Source organism: Ostrea edulis, chromosome 9, assembly GCF_947568905.1.
Source record: "Ostrea edulis chromosome 9, xbOstEdul1.1, whole genome shotgun sequence".
Lineage (NCBI taxonomy): Eukaryota > Metazoa > Mollusca > Bivalvia > Ostreida > Ostreidae > Ostrea > Ostrea edulis.
In genome coordinates, this window is record NC_079172.1 from 62,443,444 (window position 1) to 62,460,933 (window position 17,490).

The 17,490-nt window shown below is 36.0% G+C and overlaps 1 protein-coding gene and 1 long non-coding RNA gene across 2 annotated transcripts; one reads left to right on the top strand and one right to left on the bottom strand.

Annotated features, from left to right (window-relative positions):
* Positions 1–1,305: 1,305 nt before the first annotated feature.
* Positions 1,306–6,475, bottom strand: LOC130050257 (uncharacterized). Its single transcript, XR_008798703.1, has 6 exons — positions 6,187–6,475; positions 4,486–4,636; positions 3,777–3,900; positions 3,410–3,515; positions 2,556–3,005; positions 1,306–1,751 (listed from the first exon to the last, which is right to left on the bottom strand). It is a non-coding gene; the product is annotated as an uncharacterized LOC130050257 (long non-coding RNA).
* A 138-nt stretch (positions 6,476–6,613) lies between these two features.
* On the top strand, positions 6,614–16,996 carry LOC125657556 (uncharacterized). The gene is made up of 2 exons (XM_048888213.2): positions 6,614–7,804; positions 10,899–16,996. Exons 1-2 carry the CDS (start codon positions 6,832–6,834, stop codon positions 11,633–11,635), a joined length of 1,710 nt encoding a protein of 569 aa, XP_048744170.1. The 5' UTR covers positions 6,614–6,831; the 3' UTR covers positions 11,636–16,996.
* The last annotated feature ends 494 nt before the right edge of the window (positions 16,997–17,490 follow it).

The window sequence follows — 17,490 nt, forward strand, 5'->3', positions numbered from 1 at the left end:
TGATTAATGTAGCTTATTAGATTCTCAGACATTTCCAACATGACCATGGTGTATTTTGAATTTTTTTTTTTACTGTTATCAAATTACATCGCCGTTTAAGTTCCCAACGACGACAATTGCTACTGTAAAAATATCCATTCGCTATCTCCTTCAAATTGAACCAATATAGCAGATCTATACATGAATCGCCAATCTTTGCTTACGACAAGATGTAACGTTGACTGTTCGTATCCAGGATATATAAGACCATTTTGACCTATAAAACACGTAAGAAATTATCATCATTTTATAATCCTCTGTAACAATATAAATTCGACGTTTCCTGAATTCAATTAACCCGCTTACATATTCCCTAATTCCAAATTCTGTTATGTAGATTTTCTCCTTTGTTTCAGGTATCAAGCCCAAGAACTTCATTCCATGAGATGGGTACACTTCGAATGTGCGAAATTTGTGGTGAGGAATTCAAGACCAATTCTGAATTGCGTAGGCATGTAAAAAGGAAACATCAATCAGAGAAATTGTCTTCGTTTGTGACGAGTATGCTTTTTGCACATTATAAAAGAAACATGAAGTTTAAAAAAAATACATTGTTTTCTGAATACACGAAGTGCATACATATACCATGGCAGCCGTTTTATATATCCGTTTATGTACATTATGAAACGATTATTTTTACGGTATTATGCTTTGTTTTACAGAGATACTACTAATCTTTTACATTGCATTTTACACATGTTGATTTGTTATTTCATTGAACCAGAAGTGTTCTTAATTTTTACTTGTTATTAAATATATTTCAATGTTATTGTGTTTGTATTGAACTGATAACAACTAGTGAAAAAATTGTGTTGAAGAGTAACCTCTCACCTGAGCAGCAAATATTGAAGAAGAAACATCATGGACAAAACTGCTTTTCATTTAGGTTCATATTTCAGTTACAGGAGTGATATTGCGAATTTCTGAGAAAATATCCTTTTTATTTTCTTTCATCAGTATATGCACTCTAAGGTTGAATTCAATGTAATTACAAGAAACGACAGGTTTTTAAATATAAAAATGCTGATATTTACTACATTCCAACAAACACTTTTACTGTAAGTAACTATCCTTGTAAGTGAGTTAGCCTCGATATCTTGCACGACATACGCACTCAAGATTATTAGAATTAAAATGATATGGAAATTTTTCAAAAGATAATAAATCCCGTTTTAACAATCAAAACTGGTTCCAGCAGAAGCATACATATGAAAGGCACAAGTGCATGTGGACAGATGATTAAGTATTGAAAACATGAACACCTCAACATCTTATTGTCTTTATTGTCATTGAACAGCTTTGTGAAATGTAAACCATCGTGCCTAAAGAGATTATTATATGTCAAACCATGCTTAGTTTTAATAATTTCATGCAGATATCACAAATTTTAAGTAGTTGGGAATCGAACATGGTCTACACGTGTATATACAATATAAATGTATTTGCTTCTGCAAAATGAAGACTTTTCAACATGTTGATCTTCGAGAACAAGGCTCATTCTAACGTGTGGCAGAACTTTAGATTCATGTGCGCGGTGAAATTCTCAAACACTTAAAGATTTTCGAGCTGGCTCTTCCGGCTTACTGATAGTTCCTTGCTCCACGTGCTCTTCTAGGTTTGTCAAAACCATGGTTTTAGTAGGAGACTTAAAATAGAACACACTTCATTCACTTGTAACTTTTAAGCTTAAGGAAGTCCGCTCCTGACTGGATCTGTAAGAAAAAAAATGCATGTACAGTATTTAAGAAAGGGTCCAATCCTGAACCAAAATTGAGGTCCAATCCGGCACGTTTATCATGGAAACGACCAGAGTCCAATCCTGCACATTAGCAAATTTTCAAGTCGAGATATCTATCTAACCAAGGCAATTTAAGGGACAAATCGCATACACTGGTTCAAGTTTTCATCAAAAGATATGTGCAGAGTCTATTTTACCGAAAGTATCTTTCTTAAAATGCATGAAAACATGATTAGAAACATCTTCGCCCGCTTCGAATTCTATCGAGGCAATATCGTCAACTTCGATCAATGAATTTAGAGTTGTACGTGTGCATGAGTAAGAATTCCAAGAACCAATCAACTTAATGATGCCTCCCTGGCCAGGCAGTGTTTTAAATTCATAAATTCGTCGTCTAATAAGTCGGTAAAATGAAGAGTTTTAAGAGCCTACCTTTGTTTGGAACTGCCGTCTGCCATCTTGTTTTGTCCAATCCTGCACACGATCATGACAGTGATCGCACTTTAGAGTCTTACACACACACACACACACACACACATCCATACACACACACACACACATATATATATATATATATAGTTTGTAAAAAAGAATTCGGTATTTGATACAGTAAATACATCCAATAATAAAAGTCAAGTAACACAAAACTCGAATAACATAATAATGACATAATAATGAATAACATAATAATAACAATGTTATTCGAGTTTTGTGTTTCTTGACTTTTGTTATTGGATATATATATATATTGGTATATGAATAATATGATTGCACATACTTGTATCTTCCTCCTGTACTGCTGAAGGACCAGGCAATGGTGGTGATGAAGGACCAGGCAATGGTGGTGATGAAGGACCAGGCAATGGTGGTGATGAAGGACCAGGCAATGGTAGTGATGAAGGACCAGGCAATAGTGGTGATGAAGGACCAGACAATGGTGGTTAAGAAGGACCAGGCAATGGTGGTGATGAAGGACCAGGCAATGGTAGTAATGAAGGACCAGGCAATGGTAGTGATGAAGGACCAGGCAATGGTGGTTAAGAAGGACCAGGCAATGGTGGTGATGAAGGACCAGGCAATGGTGGTGATGAAGGACCAGGCAATGGTGGTGATGAAGGACCAGGCAATGGTGGTTAAGAAGGACCAGGCAATGGTGGTGACTGTCTTGCAGATGGCAATGTGGGTGGAGATAGAAGTTCATTTACGATAATTTCTTTTACCATTGAATCTGTCAAAGATAAGACTATATACAGAACCAAAAACGATAATAAAAGAAAAATTAAACTGAAAATTTAAGATTATTCGACACATGGGTGACTTCATTTAATATTTTATTTATTCCTTAACAGCAAATTTAAATGAACAGTTAAGTGTATGCATTATAAGACATCCCTTAAAATTAAAATGTTATTAGATGTTACATTGTGATAAATATATATTTCTATATATAATATATTTAATTATACATGTACATGTTGCATCTTTTATACTCAAATTAGTCACAGTGTTAAAATAAACATGAACAAAAGATTCTGAAGTTGTCTACCAATAACCATTTCAAACTTAGATGCATTCTTGGTATATGTATAATATAAAGACATCAAAGAAACATACAATCCATATTACATGTACCTATTTCCTTGGACATCAGCATGTTTGCAACTTCTCGAGTACATGACATTTTAGTAGCAACACCATTTGTTGTGACAGTAACAGACATAACCTTTGATGTAGACATCTAAAATAATTTTGTATATAAAATGTACGTGTTTTTGACAACAAGTATGACTATTAAACAAATTAAATTAGCATTAGTGAACTACCAGCTGGTATTAAGAATATTTGGCTATCTTTAAATTGTGGTATATGTAGTAATTATTCATTTTTAGAACAAACTATATAATTATATGTATTCCAATTCAATTTTACCTCAAGAGAATTGTTAACTCTGCTGAAGTGAATATTAAATTAATATTCACTGGTCAATGCTTTAAAATACCTTAGTTTTTTGCACATGCACACTTTTCACACAATGTTCCAACGAGTTCCCTGGTTAGAAAGAGTTCAAGTTCGTATTCGGCACAACTGGCATGAAAGCAAAAACTACACTCTGCAGGTAGATTCTGAAACACAAATATCACATTGATACAGTAGGAGCTTTTTAATAAACATTTGCAATTTATCAATAGTGGAATTCATAGGCAAATCAAGGAATTTTTGAAGGGGGGGGGGGGGGGGGGGGGGAGGGGCTAGTACTTGATCTTTTAGGTACTTTTCACAACCTCCACCCCTATCCCATTTACATCCTTTGCTTGTGTACATAACATCATAGGGGGAGATCTTGAGATAGTTTTACACATAAAAATATTTAGTTTATTTACTACTTATTTCCAAAGTTCTAGTCATTCTAATCATAATATACTCAGATCTGAATTTAAATGATACTTTGGTGTTGATATTGAATGATGCAATTAGATGCAAGTATCCACCTTTTATATAATTTTGACTAAAAAAAAACTCGTTAAAATTTAACAACTCTTACACCTTTTTGGTCCACATTTCGGATCCCCCCCCCCCCCCCCGTTTCCGCCCTTGAAATTGGACCATACCAGTCAAAGGGAAATTGCTGACTTAAGTAATTGAACCTTATATTTAATCTACATAATCACTGCATCCTAATTTTTTTCAACATTTAATTTTATTTTCACCTATAATCTCTGTCTATATATATTTCGGTTTTTTTTTTTTGGTTTTTTTTTTGGAATTTTCTTGCCCTTCTAATGATGCTAGAGAATGGAGTGGAGCTCTTTGGTGACAAATACAACAAGTCCACCGTTCTAGTCGTCTTTCAACATCCATCTAACAAAATGTAAAAACAAAAGTTATGAATATTTTTAGAGCACCTATGCAAAACACATAAACATGTAATAAATTGCTGCTGTCCTCCATATCTTTATAATTATGATAGTAGATCTAGTCAGTTTTCTTAATTATCTGTTCCACAAAATCACATACTTAATTGTAACTTCAACAAAAATATATCGTTTAAAAGAAAACAAAACTACCAGAAAAAGTTACCCATTATCTCACAACCGAATGTTAATTGGAAATTAAACTATTTCAGTTAATAAAAATGGATATTTTACGAGCAAGAAAACTTTTACCTCCGTTTTCGGCCATTTTGTGTTCCATGTGCCCGCTCGATTTTTTTTCGGGCAATCCGGGCTACTTTCTGATCGCCCGGCGGCTCAAAAATATTTGAAACAAGTCACTTACCCGCTTCCGGAAAGTACCAACCGGCTTGACCCGGGTTATGAAACAAGTGCGCACTCTGATTCCAGTATTAATTAACTTGTTTTTCCCTCTCCAAAAAATCTGGACAATAATTTTTAAAAAACCCAATAATTTGGCCATTTGGAAAAATTCCTATATCTCTAATGTTACAGTATTTGACATATCATTAATATCCCTATTATTAATCAACTAAAGTACCTCATCTCTCTCTCTCTCTCTCTCTCTCTCTCTCTCTCTCTCTCTCTCTCTCTCTCTCTCTCTCTCTCAGTATTTAGTACGGATGTCCTCATTATGTCTTTGAGAGAATACACACAATTTATATACAATTGTAAAGGCCGTACTGTCTTAGTTAGTTACGAAAGGTTATGAAAGTTTATCCAATACTCTCTTTCAAATTGTGGGAAAAAATGTTTTAGAGCGAAAGTCAGTATGGAAATGTCCCTATACCGCTTGTTCTCACTAATCTAATATCTTTCATCGAGAACTTTCACATCATATTCTGTTGGTAACGTTTATGGAGACGGAAGTTTGTCCTCAGAGTGAACGTCTGTCCTCACAACGCAGGTCAAATGGAAATACAAAAATGTTCTACCTTTAACGTCCTCTCTCTCTCTCTCTCTCTCTCTCTCTCTCTCTCTCACAACAACCATATTTATTTGACAAACGCTTGCTATCATCCCACATCTGGCAGGTAAGTTTATGTTACAAGGGGTTTCATCACTCGAGATCAAAATAAGCATTTCGCAAATCCTATGGTCGTTATAATGATCTAATTGTCAATACAGCCTATCATTGGATCAATGCTGTCTGTCGTGTTTCATACCGATTGTTAGGCCGTTCTTGGCACAGTGATTTTGACTACGGATTATTCCGTTTACCTGATCAAGACATAGGGCGCATGGCGGATGTGTCTGGTAAACAGAGGATTTCAATCCTCCTAGACACCTGATCCCACCTCTGATGTGTGCAGGGGTCCGTGTTTGTCCTACTCTTAATTTTCATATTCTTGATTAGATTAATCACTGTTCGTTATACAGTGTATTGTATTGATTAAAATTCACTTATGTCAAAACTGATAATTATTTACTAAGAGTTAATTGATTTTATATTTTTACCGTCCCACTCGAGAATGTTCAACTCATATGGAGATGTCGCCATTGCTGGTGAAGGGCGGCAAAATTTAGGCCTATGATAAGCGCGTAAGGCGGAATCTTGATCGTGCCACACCTGCTGCGACACGGATCAGCCTCGGTTTTTTGCGGTCTCATCTGAAGGACGCTCCATTTAGCCGCCTCTTATGACAAGCTAAGGGTACTGAAAACATATTCTAACACGTATTTTCCACGGGCTTCCCTAACAGAAATATACATAATAATGAAACTAACATAAAACACTTCCGGGTGTGTTGTGATTCGATTGACAGGATGTCACGAGTAAACACAAAATATAGTTAAAACGTAAACGGAGATTTAATATGATTGCCAACGAATTACCAGAAAGAACAGTTAAAATCTTGATATATTGAATAAAAAAACACTTTGGCAGGTATGGGTCTTCGTATATATGGACACTTCAACCTTGTGATTAACGCAAGTTGAATTGATACGTAGACAGTATTCTGCAGGAAGTAATTTAGATATTTCTAAATATAGATGCGAGTTTAGTGTACATCTTATCTACGCTTAAAAATCAAAATACTATGGTTGCTTGTAGTTTGCGACCTAAATACTTCCGTGTTTGAGTTTTATCAATTATTTACAATGATGGCGGGGGGAAAGCGCGGGTCTCTCCGTCATGTTCTTGAGAATACGAACTTGCCAAGAGTTTTCAGAGTAACAAGTGGAAATCTACACGTTCCGAACTGGAAGACATTTAAGGGGGGTGATTGTTTCGTTGCGTTTTCATGCGAGAGGCAGGTGATTGTGATGGACTGTATGAAATCGCACGTATCCTTGCATATGAAGCAGAATTTGGGATTCATACCTTGGGATACTCCAGAACTTTTCTATGATATCCATTGCCTGGGAAAAACCTACGATGCATCAGAAACGCTGGTAAAAGAGTTTCCTCGGTATGTTGTTCCGACTTCAGATTTGTTCGCAATCACTGAAAATGATGGCGAATGTGAAAGTATCAGAGTTAAGAAGAGAACTTTGTTGGAAGTGGAGGAAATTCGGGAATACAAAGAAGACTTATCTAAGTCTGGGGATAGCTACATGAATGCACAGGATCTTCACGGTGAAATGTTGTGTTGCAGCATCAAAGACGGCCCAAATTCCGGACTTAGTGTCATATTACCCCATACGTTAAGGTGTGCAATGGAAATCATTCAGGACACTGAGAAATATTCTTTGCCTGATATTGCCGAGCGCTTTAACCTGCCAAGAAAACTGAAATTTTGCAACCACAATATTGATCAACACATCGAAGCCACAAAACTCCTTAATCATGAAATTTTAGCGTCTTCCTTGTCTAACCAAATGATATTTCTTGCAGATGTAGGAAAATGCAATTTGGTGTGTGTCGATGAGCACATACAAGAATGCTCAAATGTTATATGTGAGCTTCTAGAAAACTTGGATTCATCATCTGTTCAGGTGGAAGTTTTGGAAAAGGTCATGGAGGAAGTGGAAGTGTTCTCTCCGTTCTATGCTATCCCTGTAGTTTCAGCATTTGATGACATCCAAACTTACATCATCAAGGGAACCGAGAAGAAACCCAACGAGCTAAGTGGCAAGTATTACTGTCTAGTCTCGAGATTGTTATCGAAATTCACTGGCCAGGCATTGCCATGTGCGACGTGTAGATAGCTGACATTAGCATACATCCACCACGTTTATCTATTCCTGAGATTGATCATTGTTTTCGTTATCTTCCCTTTAACATAAACAATACTCCATTTCATTCATAACTCGAACTAAAAGACACCACAATGTCCTACACATCTGCTTCGTAATTAAGATATTTTATCAGATATAGATGCCAACGGAAAACTAATAACTTAACTTTATGACAATGAGATGAATTCAGCTTTTCCATCGTTAACTTCCCATTTTATTTACCAATTTTCCATTATCATTTGCATATGGTTTTTACATGTCTCTCAACTGATTTGATACGCGAGAGCATGCTCTCGAGAGCACGCTTGGATTTTATAACCTCTGCATTTATGTCATTTGGGAATTTTTCATCACATGATATGTTTATATAATCATAACGCATTTTAAAGCTTCCATATTACATTGGTGATTTTTCGTGGTTTAATAATATTTATATAGTATTGTTTTAGAACCACACATTCAAGTGTTCTGTATGATAGTATTGACGCTTTAAAATAATTTCTTCTGCTTCCATTTTTAGCTCAGCTGAGCTGAAAGCTCAAGTGAGCTTTTCTGATCACCCATATTCTGGCGTCCGTCCGTCTGTAAACTTTTCACATTTTCAACTTCTTCTCAACAACCACTGGGCCAATTTCAACCAAAGTTGGCACAAAACATCCTTAGGTAAATGGAATTCTAAATTGTTAAAATAAAGGGCCAGACCACCTTTCAAGGGGAGATAATCAAGAAAAGGTAAAAATAGGGTAGGGTCATTAAAAAATCTTCTTCTCAAGAACCACTGGGCCAGAAGAGCTGAAATTTATAGATAAGCTTTATTAGGTAGTGCAGATTCTAAATTAAAAACATCATGGCCCCCGGGGGTCGGATGGGGCCACAATAGGGAATCAAAGTTTTACATACAAATATATAGGGAAAATCTTTAAAAATCTTCTTCTCAAGAACCACTGAGCCAGAAAAGCTGAGATTTATATGAAAGCTTCCTTATATAATGCAGATTCTAAATTGTTAAAATCATGGCCCCCGGGGGTCGGATGGGGCCACAATAGGGGATCAAAGTTTTACATACAAATATATAGGGAAAATCTTTAAAAATCTTCTTCTCAAGAACCACTGAGCCAGAAAAGCTGAGATTTATATGAAAGCTTCCTTATATAATGCAGATTCTAAATTGTTAAAATCATGGCCCCCGGGGGTCGGATGGGGCCACAATAGGGGATCAAAGTTTTACATACAAATATATAGGGAAAATCTTTAAAAATCTTCTTCTCAAGAACCACTGAGCCAGAAAAGCTGAGATTTATATGAAAGCTTCCTTATATAATGCAGATTCTAAATTGTTAAAATCATGGCCCCCGGGGGTCGGATGGGGCCACAATAGGGGATCAAAGTTTTACATACAAATATATAAGGAAAATCTTTAAAAATCTTCTTCTCAAGAACCACTGAGCCAGAAAAGCTGAGATTTATATGAAAGCTTCCTGATATAATGCAGATTCTAAATTGTTAAAATCATGGCCCCCTGTGATAGGATGGGGCCACAATAGGGGATCAAAGTTTTACATACAAATATATAGGAAAAATCTTTAAAAATCTTCTTCTCAAGAACCACTGAGCCAGAAAAGCTGAGATTTATATGAAAGCTTCCTGATATAGTACAGATTCTAAATTTTTAAAATCATGGCCCCCGGGGGTCGGATGGGGCCACAATAGGGGGTCAAAGTCTTTTTTGTTGTTGTTGTTTGTTGTTGTTTTTTTTGTTTTTTTCGTTTTGTTTTGTTTTTTTTGTTTTTTTTTTATATAGTGCAGATTCAAGTTTGTTAAAATCATGGACCCCGGGATTGGATGGGGCCTCAAGGGGGGCATCAAAGTTTTACATACAAATTTATAGGAAAAATCTTTTAAAATCTTCTTCTCAAGAACCACTGAGCCAGAAAAGCTGAGATTTATATGAAAGCTTCCTGATATAGTGCAGATTATAAATTGTGAAGATCATGGCCCCTGGGGGTCGGATGGGGCCACAATAGGGGGTCAAAGTTTTACATACAAATATATAGGAAAAATCTTTAAAAATCTTCTTCCCAGAACCACTAAGCCAGAAAAGCTGAGATTTATATGAAAGCTTTCTGATATAGTGCAGATTCAGGTTTGTTAAAATCATGCCCCCCTGGGGTAGGATGGGGCCACAATAGGGTATCAAAGTTTTACATACAAATATATAGCGAAAATCTTTAAAAATCTTCTTCTCAAGAACCATTGGGCCAAAGAAGTTCACATTTACATGAAAACTTTCTGACATAGTGTAGATTCAAGTTTGCAAAAACCATTGCCTCCAGGGGTAGGTTTGGGGCCATAATAGGGACTACGATTTTACATGCAAATAGATATGGAACATCTTCTGATATGGACCAAGGTGACTCAGGTGAGCGATGTGGCCCATGGGCCTCTTGTTAAGTAAAAGTTGACAGTGTGTTTCCTCGGAAATAGTTAAAAATGCTTAAAATTTTAGCGGCCGAGGTACATTAAAATGATCTTGTATGAATTATTAGGCTGTCCGATTTCAGCTACGGATTACTCCGTTTACCTGGTCAAGATATAGAGTTCACGGTGGGTGTAACCGGTCGATACTGGATGCTTACTTTTCTTAGGCACCTGATTCCACTTCTAGTTATGTCTAGGGGTCCTGCTCCCAATTAAGTTTGTTTTCTTTATAGGATTTATGAGATTGATCACTGTTCGTTATATTCACCATTTCAATGCAAGATCTCCTGGATTGCAGTAAATAATATGCAAACGTGACAACCTCTGGTGTCCTCTACAGTAACTACGTAAATTCTGACATCAGATGTCTGATAAATCACACAGATCGATATCAGACGGTTTATTGCCAAATATTTCAATTACGTATCCCAGATACAATCTGAATATGTTGACCAGAAGCAATTTCTTGCATTGAAGATGCGAATAATCATTTAACATTTTCTTTTCAGCTCAAGTTTTTGGAGGAGAAAAAACACCGAATAATCGAACAGCTCTGGCTGGTATCGATGATCAGTACATTGAACTCTGGAAGCCGAACTCTCAAAATCAGTACTCCAGTGGTCCCCATCAGTCTCTCCAGATTAATGATACCAATGTTTCCCCAACGCATTCGCCTAGATCATCCAGTCCTTCAACACTTCCCACGCACCCACCTAGTGTGTCTAGTCCTTCAATAGTTCCTAAACACCCGCCTAGAGCGTCTAGTCCTTCAATAGTATCTAGCTCTACGATACAAGGAACACAATCGCCTCGAGCATCAAGTCCCACGTCACATTCGCCCAGAGCAACAAGTCCCACGCCACATTTGACAAACCCACCCCGAGTTTCTAGTCCTAAACTTCCTCCCCGATCAAAAGAAAAGTCGAATACAATGCCCGTGGCTGCCATTAAGGTCAGCGACCCGGTTCCGTGTAGGTCCAGATCCCTTCCCACCGATTCCTTGGACTTAGACGATCCTACTATTTCAGACAAAAGTTCTATAGAAAATTTAGGAATTGAGGAGTTGTGCTTGCTCTTTAGAGAATACAAACTCGATAAATTAGCGGAAGTGTGCAAAGAAGAGAAATTGGATGGGAAATTCATTGCATGTTTGAGTGACGATGATCTGAGGGATGAGCCGTTTTATCTTGGAAATTTTCAATTAAAGAAGTTTAACAAGCTGAAGTCAGGTTGGCGAGCAACTTAGACAGAGAACCGAAATAACTTTAGTAGGATTTTTCCAATTTGAGTTGTTGTTTTTTTTTAGTAATTCATTTCATATATGTTGATGTCAAATCTCTGGTGAATCCTCTATTTTATCCTGATTAAGAACATGCGGGACGATGTGGCCAAAAAGAACTCGTCAATGAATATTTTTTCTCTTTTTCACGAAGCACCATCAGGATGTCCTTTACAATGTGTATAAATTTTATGGCCACTTTCTAGGTATACAAGGGAGATGATAAGCTTTAAATTACCCCCCCCCCCTTTCGAAAATTGTGAATTTTACAAGATCATTCCGATTTTCATTTCAAAAAAATAATTTGATGGAATTTTTATATATATCTTTTACAATAATCTTTAAAATATATGCAAAATATAAAATAAATAATAATAACATGCTTAAACATAACCGTATAATAATAAATTGGGAAAATTTAAAGATTTAGGGTGAAAATTAGAACTCAAAAAACAGGGTAGTCCAAATACTAAATGAAACACTGCTTAAAAACTTGTCAATGAATTTTTTTTGCAAAAACTGCAATTAAAAGCTATTCATATACCTAACTTCCTGTAGAAATATGAAGGGATGAAGCTAATCTTGATTTTGAGGTAGGCGTCCTTGAAGTTATTCATTGATAGGTTCACTTGGGGTTAGGGTTGGCGGAATATTTTTTAAATTATAATTTTCAAGTTTATATTCTTTTCATCTACAAAAGTAGAAAGTTAAAAGTAATGGGGGAAGGAACATTCTCAATTTATTTGCACTCCATTTTTTTTAAGATGATCACTGTCAAAGACGGGAGGGGGAGGGCAGCCTAATTCTTTGTGCCTGTTTTGGAATACTGTACATTGTTAGAAACTATATTTGTTTTGTACCTATTGAAATATTTAGAATTTTCATTATTATGGAACAAAAATTGAGCTAATGTAAAAAAAAAAATTAATCTCTTTTAAATATACATGTATATATCGTACACGACTGGACAAAACGTCTAGCTCTACAATTCGTCTTCCTTCAAACCACGGGTTAGTTAACGTCAATATGAGCTACTTACTTCCTTTACAAGATCAACAGTACTTCCGCGGCCAGAGTAGCTACTGTCGCTTGACTCGATCGTCTCCATCCTATTTTTCAAGGAATTTATGTGTCGTACACGTTGTGACTTTGCACTTTTTTTCTTTTCCACACTTCTGCTTCTGACGTGTATCATATTTATTACAGTAGTTACCATTTTCGCAGCAGTGTTTCGTAAAGTTAGTAAAAATAATTTGTAATCTAAAATAGTTTGAGAGATAAAGCGTATTACTTAGATTTACATGAAAATGCTTGGGAAAATTAAACATTCCTAGCATGGATGTTGATATCTAACAAAAAGTATTGATCTTCGGCATATGGGGGGTAGGGGTGGGGTATTTTTCGCAAACAATGATCGATTATAAAAGCACCAAAATAGTTCGTACGTTTCCCAAGCAAGATTCGGTGAAATGGGTGTCCAGTTCTAGTTTCACACTATTATAGTAAAAACCAACAAACGATCATCATCTTACCCTTGCACCGAGTCATTGTTTACGTCCGATTGACTTTCTTTTTGTAAATGCCTAGATTCAAATTGCATGTACATGTAGGAGCGATTTCGGTGACTAATAGGCTTTTCTATCAAAATAAATTCGCAATCATCACGTGATCATCGTCCCGCATATCCTTGAGGCAGTGTGACGCGAATCAATTGTTACGTCTTTACCCTGATTAAGAGTGTGACGCGAATCAATTGTTACGTCTTTATCCAATCGGATCACGCGCTCGTCTTTTTCCGTGACACGGATCAATTGTTACGTTTTTATCCTGATTAAAGTAGTGTGACGCGGATCAATTGTTACGTATCTATCCTGATTAAGGTAGCGTGACGCGAATCAATTGTTACGTCTTTTTCCTGATTAAGGTAGCATGACGCGGATTAATTGTTACGTCTTTTTTCTGATTAAGGCAGTGCAAACTTCCACCAGAGTTCGTTTGCTCACGTAGGTGACGTAATGAGGCCTCGACGGGGAGTTTGAAGGCAGTGTTTAAGGTAGCGTGACGCGGATCAATTGTTGCGTCGCACTGAAGACCGATTTCCGTAATATTTAGAGTTTGTCATTTGTGCGCGGGGAAAACGTATGAAACCAGTTTAAAAGAAAATGCAGTTATATTGACTAGTATTTTTAGGGGATGGGGTGGAGATGACTCGGTGCGGATTACTACGTGCGCGTGCTTCAATCGACTATTTTATCTACTCCAACATAAGAAGGCAGTCGCTCCTTTGTCTATTTCTAGCTTTTTATAATGTAACTACCCGGATTATGTAACTATCCGGATTATGTAACTATCCGGATTATGAGTTATTTTCGATGATACCGGTAACATACAACATTTCTTTTTGAACAAGTCCATATAATGATCAGGGGGAGGGGGTGCATTTTTGGGGTCCAACAAATTTTTTATGATTCAAATGTATACTTCCATGATTCTTAAAGGGTAATATTGAATTTATATCGGTGAATATTGGCATGTGTTGGGTTTTAGATCTGCGAACGTATGAGGAATTTCTAAACCTGATGACTGTCAATATTCATTAATATATGTTCATACCTCCTTTATGATGTAGTAACAAAAGTATATTTCAGTACTTGCATGTCTAATATTTATTGATTTCTTCGTGAAGTTTATAAACTGAAGCATTTTTGTACCCATGTAAATGCGTGCACTAGCCCCGTTGCGCATGTTTTCAAAGATTACCAATTGTATCGATCAATGCTAGTGAAACGATGCAAATCATAAATATATTTTTCTGTCTACCAAACGATATATGGTCCAAAAATGTTTGTTTTCCGCTGTTTAATGGCTTTAATTAATTTGTACCTGGATGTTTCCAGCTGTTTAATGGCTTTAATTGATTTGTACCTGGAACGTATCAGCGCGATATCTATCATTTCCTTAAAAAAAAAAAACCCCAAAAAACATGGCGTTCAATAACGCCCGGCTATTGTGTTCTACAATTCTCTAATATTTAGAAATAGTGAAGATCACGAACAGGCAACGGAAAACATTATCGCTAACAAATGTTTAGTTAAAGGACATATCTCATGTTTTCAAAGTATACAATATTACATGCATTTTGTCTTCTTTATGCTTATAGTAATTAATTCTAATAGTTCGTTCGCCGAAATTTTGCGATATTTAACCACAATACAGACTTAAATCTAAGCCCCGATTTCAAAAAGTCGAGTTAATTAGGTAGGTAGTCACGTGGTACAGTGACGTCACATGCGCCCTTCGGATGTGAAAGTACTGCGAGATATTATTAAAAACTCAACTTTTAGGGGCCTAATTAATTTACCATGGGCAACATTTAAATCGATGTTGATAAATTGTCCGAGTTTGATATGTGTTCGCCACCAGTGCACACATATAAAGATGTAAATACCCAAATATAGCGAGTAAAGCGTGTATGAAATCGGCAAAATTGTGAGTAAATAATGTTTATATGGGCCGCTGTCTACAAACTGTTTGGGGATGTTATTCCTTTATACATCTGTAATTGGTGCTGTTTTTCTAAAATAAACAGTGCAATCATTATTTATTTCTGTATTAGACAAATTATGATACGTTAAATTGTTGACAACTAGGCCCTATGCCAAGCTTTTGTCACGCGTGCATTTCGGAAAGAAAGAAAAAGACAACACACACACAAATCAATAAAAATATTCAAATTTAAAGTGGTAATCACATTATTTATTTTGATAAAGCAATCTTATTACTATTTTTAAATTGTGATCTACACGTCTTTAGGAAGTACGAAGTGGGAGCACGGCGTTATAGCCTACTGACGCACTCAAGATGCTACGAGTTCAATAAAGAAATAATTTTATAATTCAATTTAAAGTTAGGAAATACAATATTCTATTATTTGTATAATTAAAAGTTCAATTATTTTGTATCTTTATTTTGTTGTTGTTGTAAATCTACCAGTTGGTAGAAGTTACATTGTATCGTCGATATATGTTGTTACAAGGTGAAGGTCAGTTGATCCGAGTGTGTATTGAATTTGAAGAGCAAAACAGAATGTATGCTATAGGCCGACCAGTGCTTATAGCTTCGATATATCCATTTTCTCGCAGTTTATCAGGGTCTCTGTCCAAGCGATGTTTGAAAAGGTGACTGGGTGTGTTTTTTAAGGTAAAGTTCTTGCTCCAACAAAAAAATTATCCACGTCTTTTTTCTCGTACCTTCCTTCGAAAAATTGAAAAATACTCAGTCTAAATCCTTTCTACCGACAACTAGTACACCCGAGCACGGCACAAAACATCTTAATACATTATTATTTACAAGCCGTTAACGTGACAATTGGTTTTTTGTTGATTAAATCTAATCTGTTTATGAAATGGCTAATAGATGTTTTCAAAGCCGAGGGCGCATATGACGTCACACAAAATGGCGCGTAAACTAGCGAAAGAAAATATGCATATCGCAAGATTTGAATTTCATCGCTTTCAAACTCGAAAACTACGCAAAATATTTCATTTAAAACACATTTAAAGTAGTTTTAGGCATAAAAAGAGTTAATTTTGCTGAAAAAATGAAAAAGTTTAGAAACATGCGTTGTGTCCTTTAAATAAGGGTACTCAGTGCTGTTGGATGAAATTCCACGGACATTAGACATTCAATTGATAGCATACCGCCGTTCTTTGGACCTGTCATTATACATATATATTATAGGTCGAATGCTGTCTGACGTTTTTGATCCCAATTGTTACACACTGAATCTGATTCCGGGTTACTCCGTTTTCTTGATCAAGATGGATGACTCACGGCGGGTGTGACCGGTCGACAGCGGATGCTTAGTCCTCCTAGGCACCTGATCTCACCTCTAGCGTTGTTTATCCTACTCTGGAATTTGTATTCTTTTTAAGTAATTATGTGCTTGATCACTTTTCCTTATCTTCACTTTTTAATCAAAAAGGTCAAAGGTTCAGTATTTTCATTTGCTAATGTAATGTAACTCCAAATTCAGATATTTATTTTTCATGGGGAGGTTGAAAGTATAATCTCAGTAAGAGACGAATCCTCGAAGGGATGTAAAACCAACAAGTTCTATCAATCACTATTTTTTTTTTTTTCATTTGAACAGAGAAAAATATTATTTGGGGCGCATTACTTTTTCCATAACGGCGAAAATATTGGGATTATCTGTGAAAACCAGAGAGATATTGTCATTTATGAAATACCGCTTTTTGTTATCTATTTATTATTATTTTTTTAATTAGCACTGTACATGAAATACGTAATAAATGTTTTAACAATACAGCTCTGAGTTCTACTGATCGTGTATATCGCCAGGTTTTAGCGTAGTGTCCACTCCTAGAGTACCTTAATCAGCGTAATAAATTACGTGTACGTCTAGATTTACGTCTGCGTTTGAGTATACGACCTTTAGTAAAACTCGGCCCAGGCACGTTGCAACGTTGCTTGTTTCTGTCAGCTTGATGCAGACGTTTGTATTAAAAAACAACTCGGATATAACTCTCATTCGCACCAACGATTAGCTGTTGCAATAAATGAAAAGAGCATTGAATGCTATAAGTGCTTTATGTGCATGTGTGAATTATTGCCTGTAAAAAATTGAAATGAAATATCAAATTAAAGAAATGACACGTGACATGAACTCAATTTCGATAACTTTTGTTTTCTTTTAGTCGTGTGATTCCTTTTGTTTTTAAATGTTGATAAAATCTTTTATGAGGTTGACTGAACATTTTTGAAGTTGTAAAGCCTTTTTATCTAAGTTGACAAAATCTAAT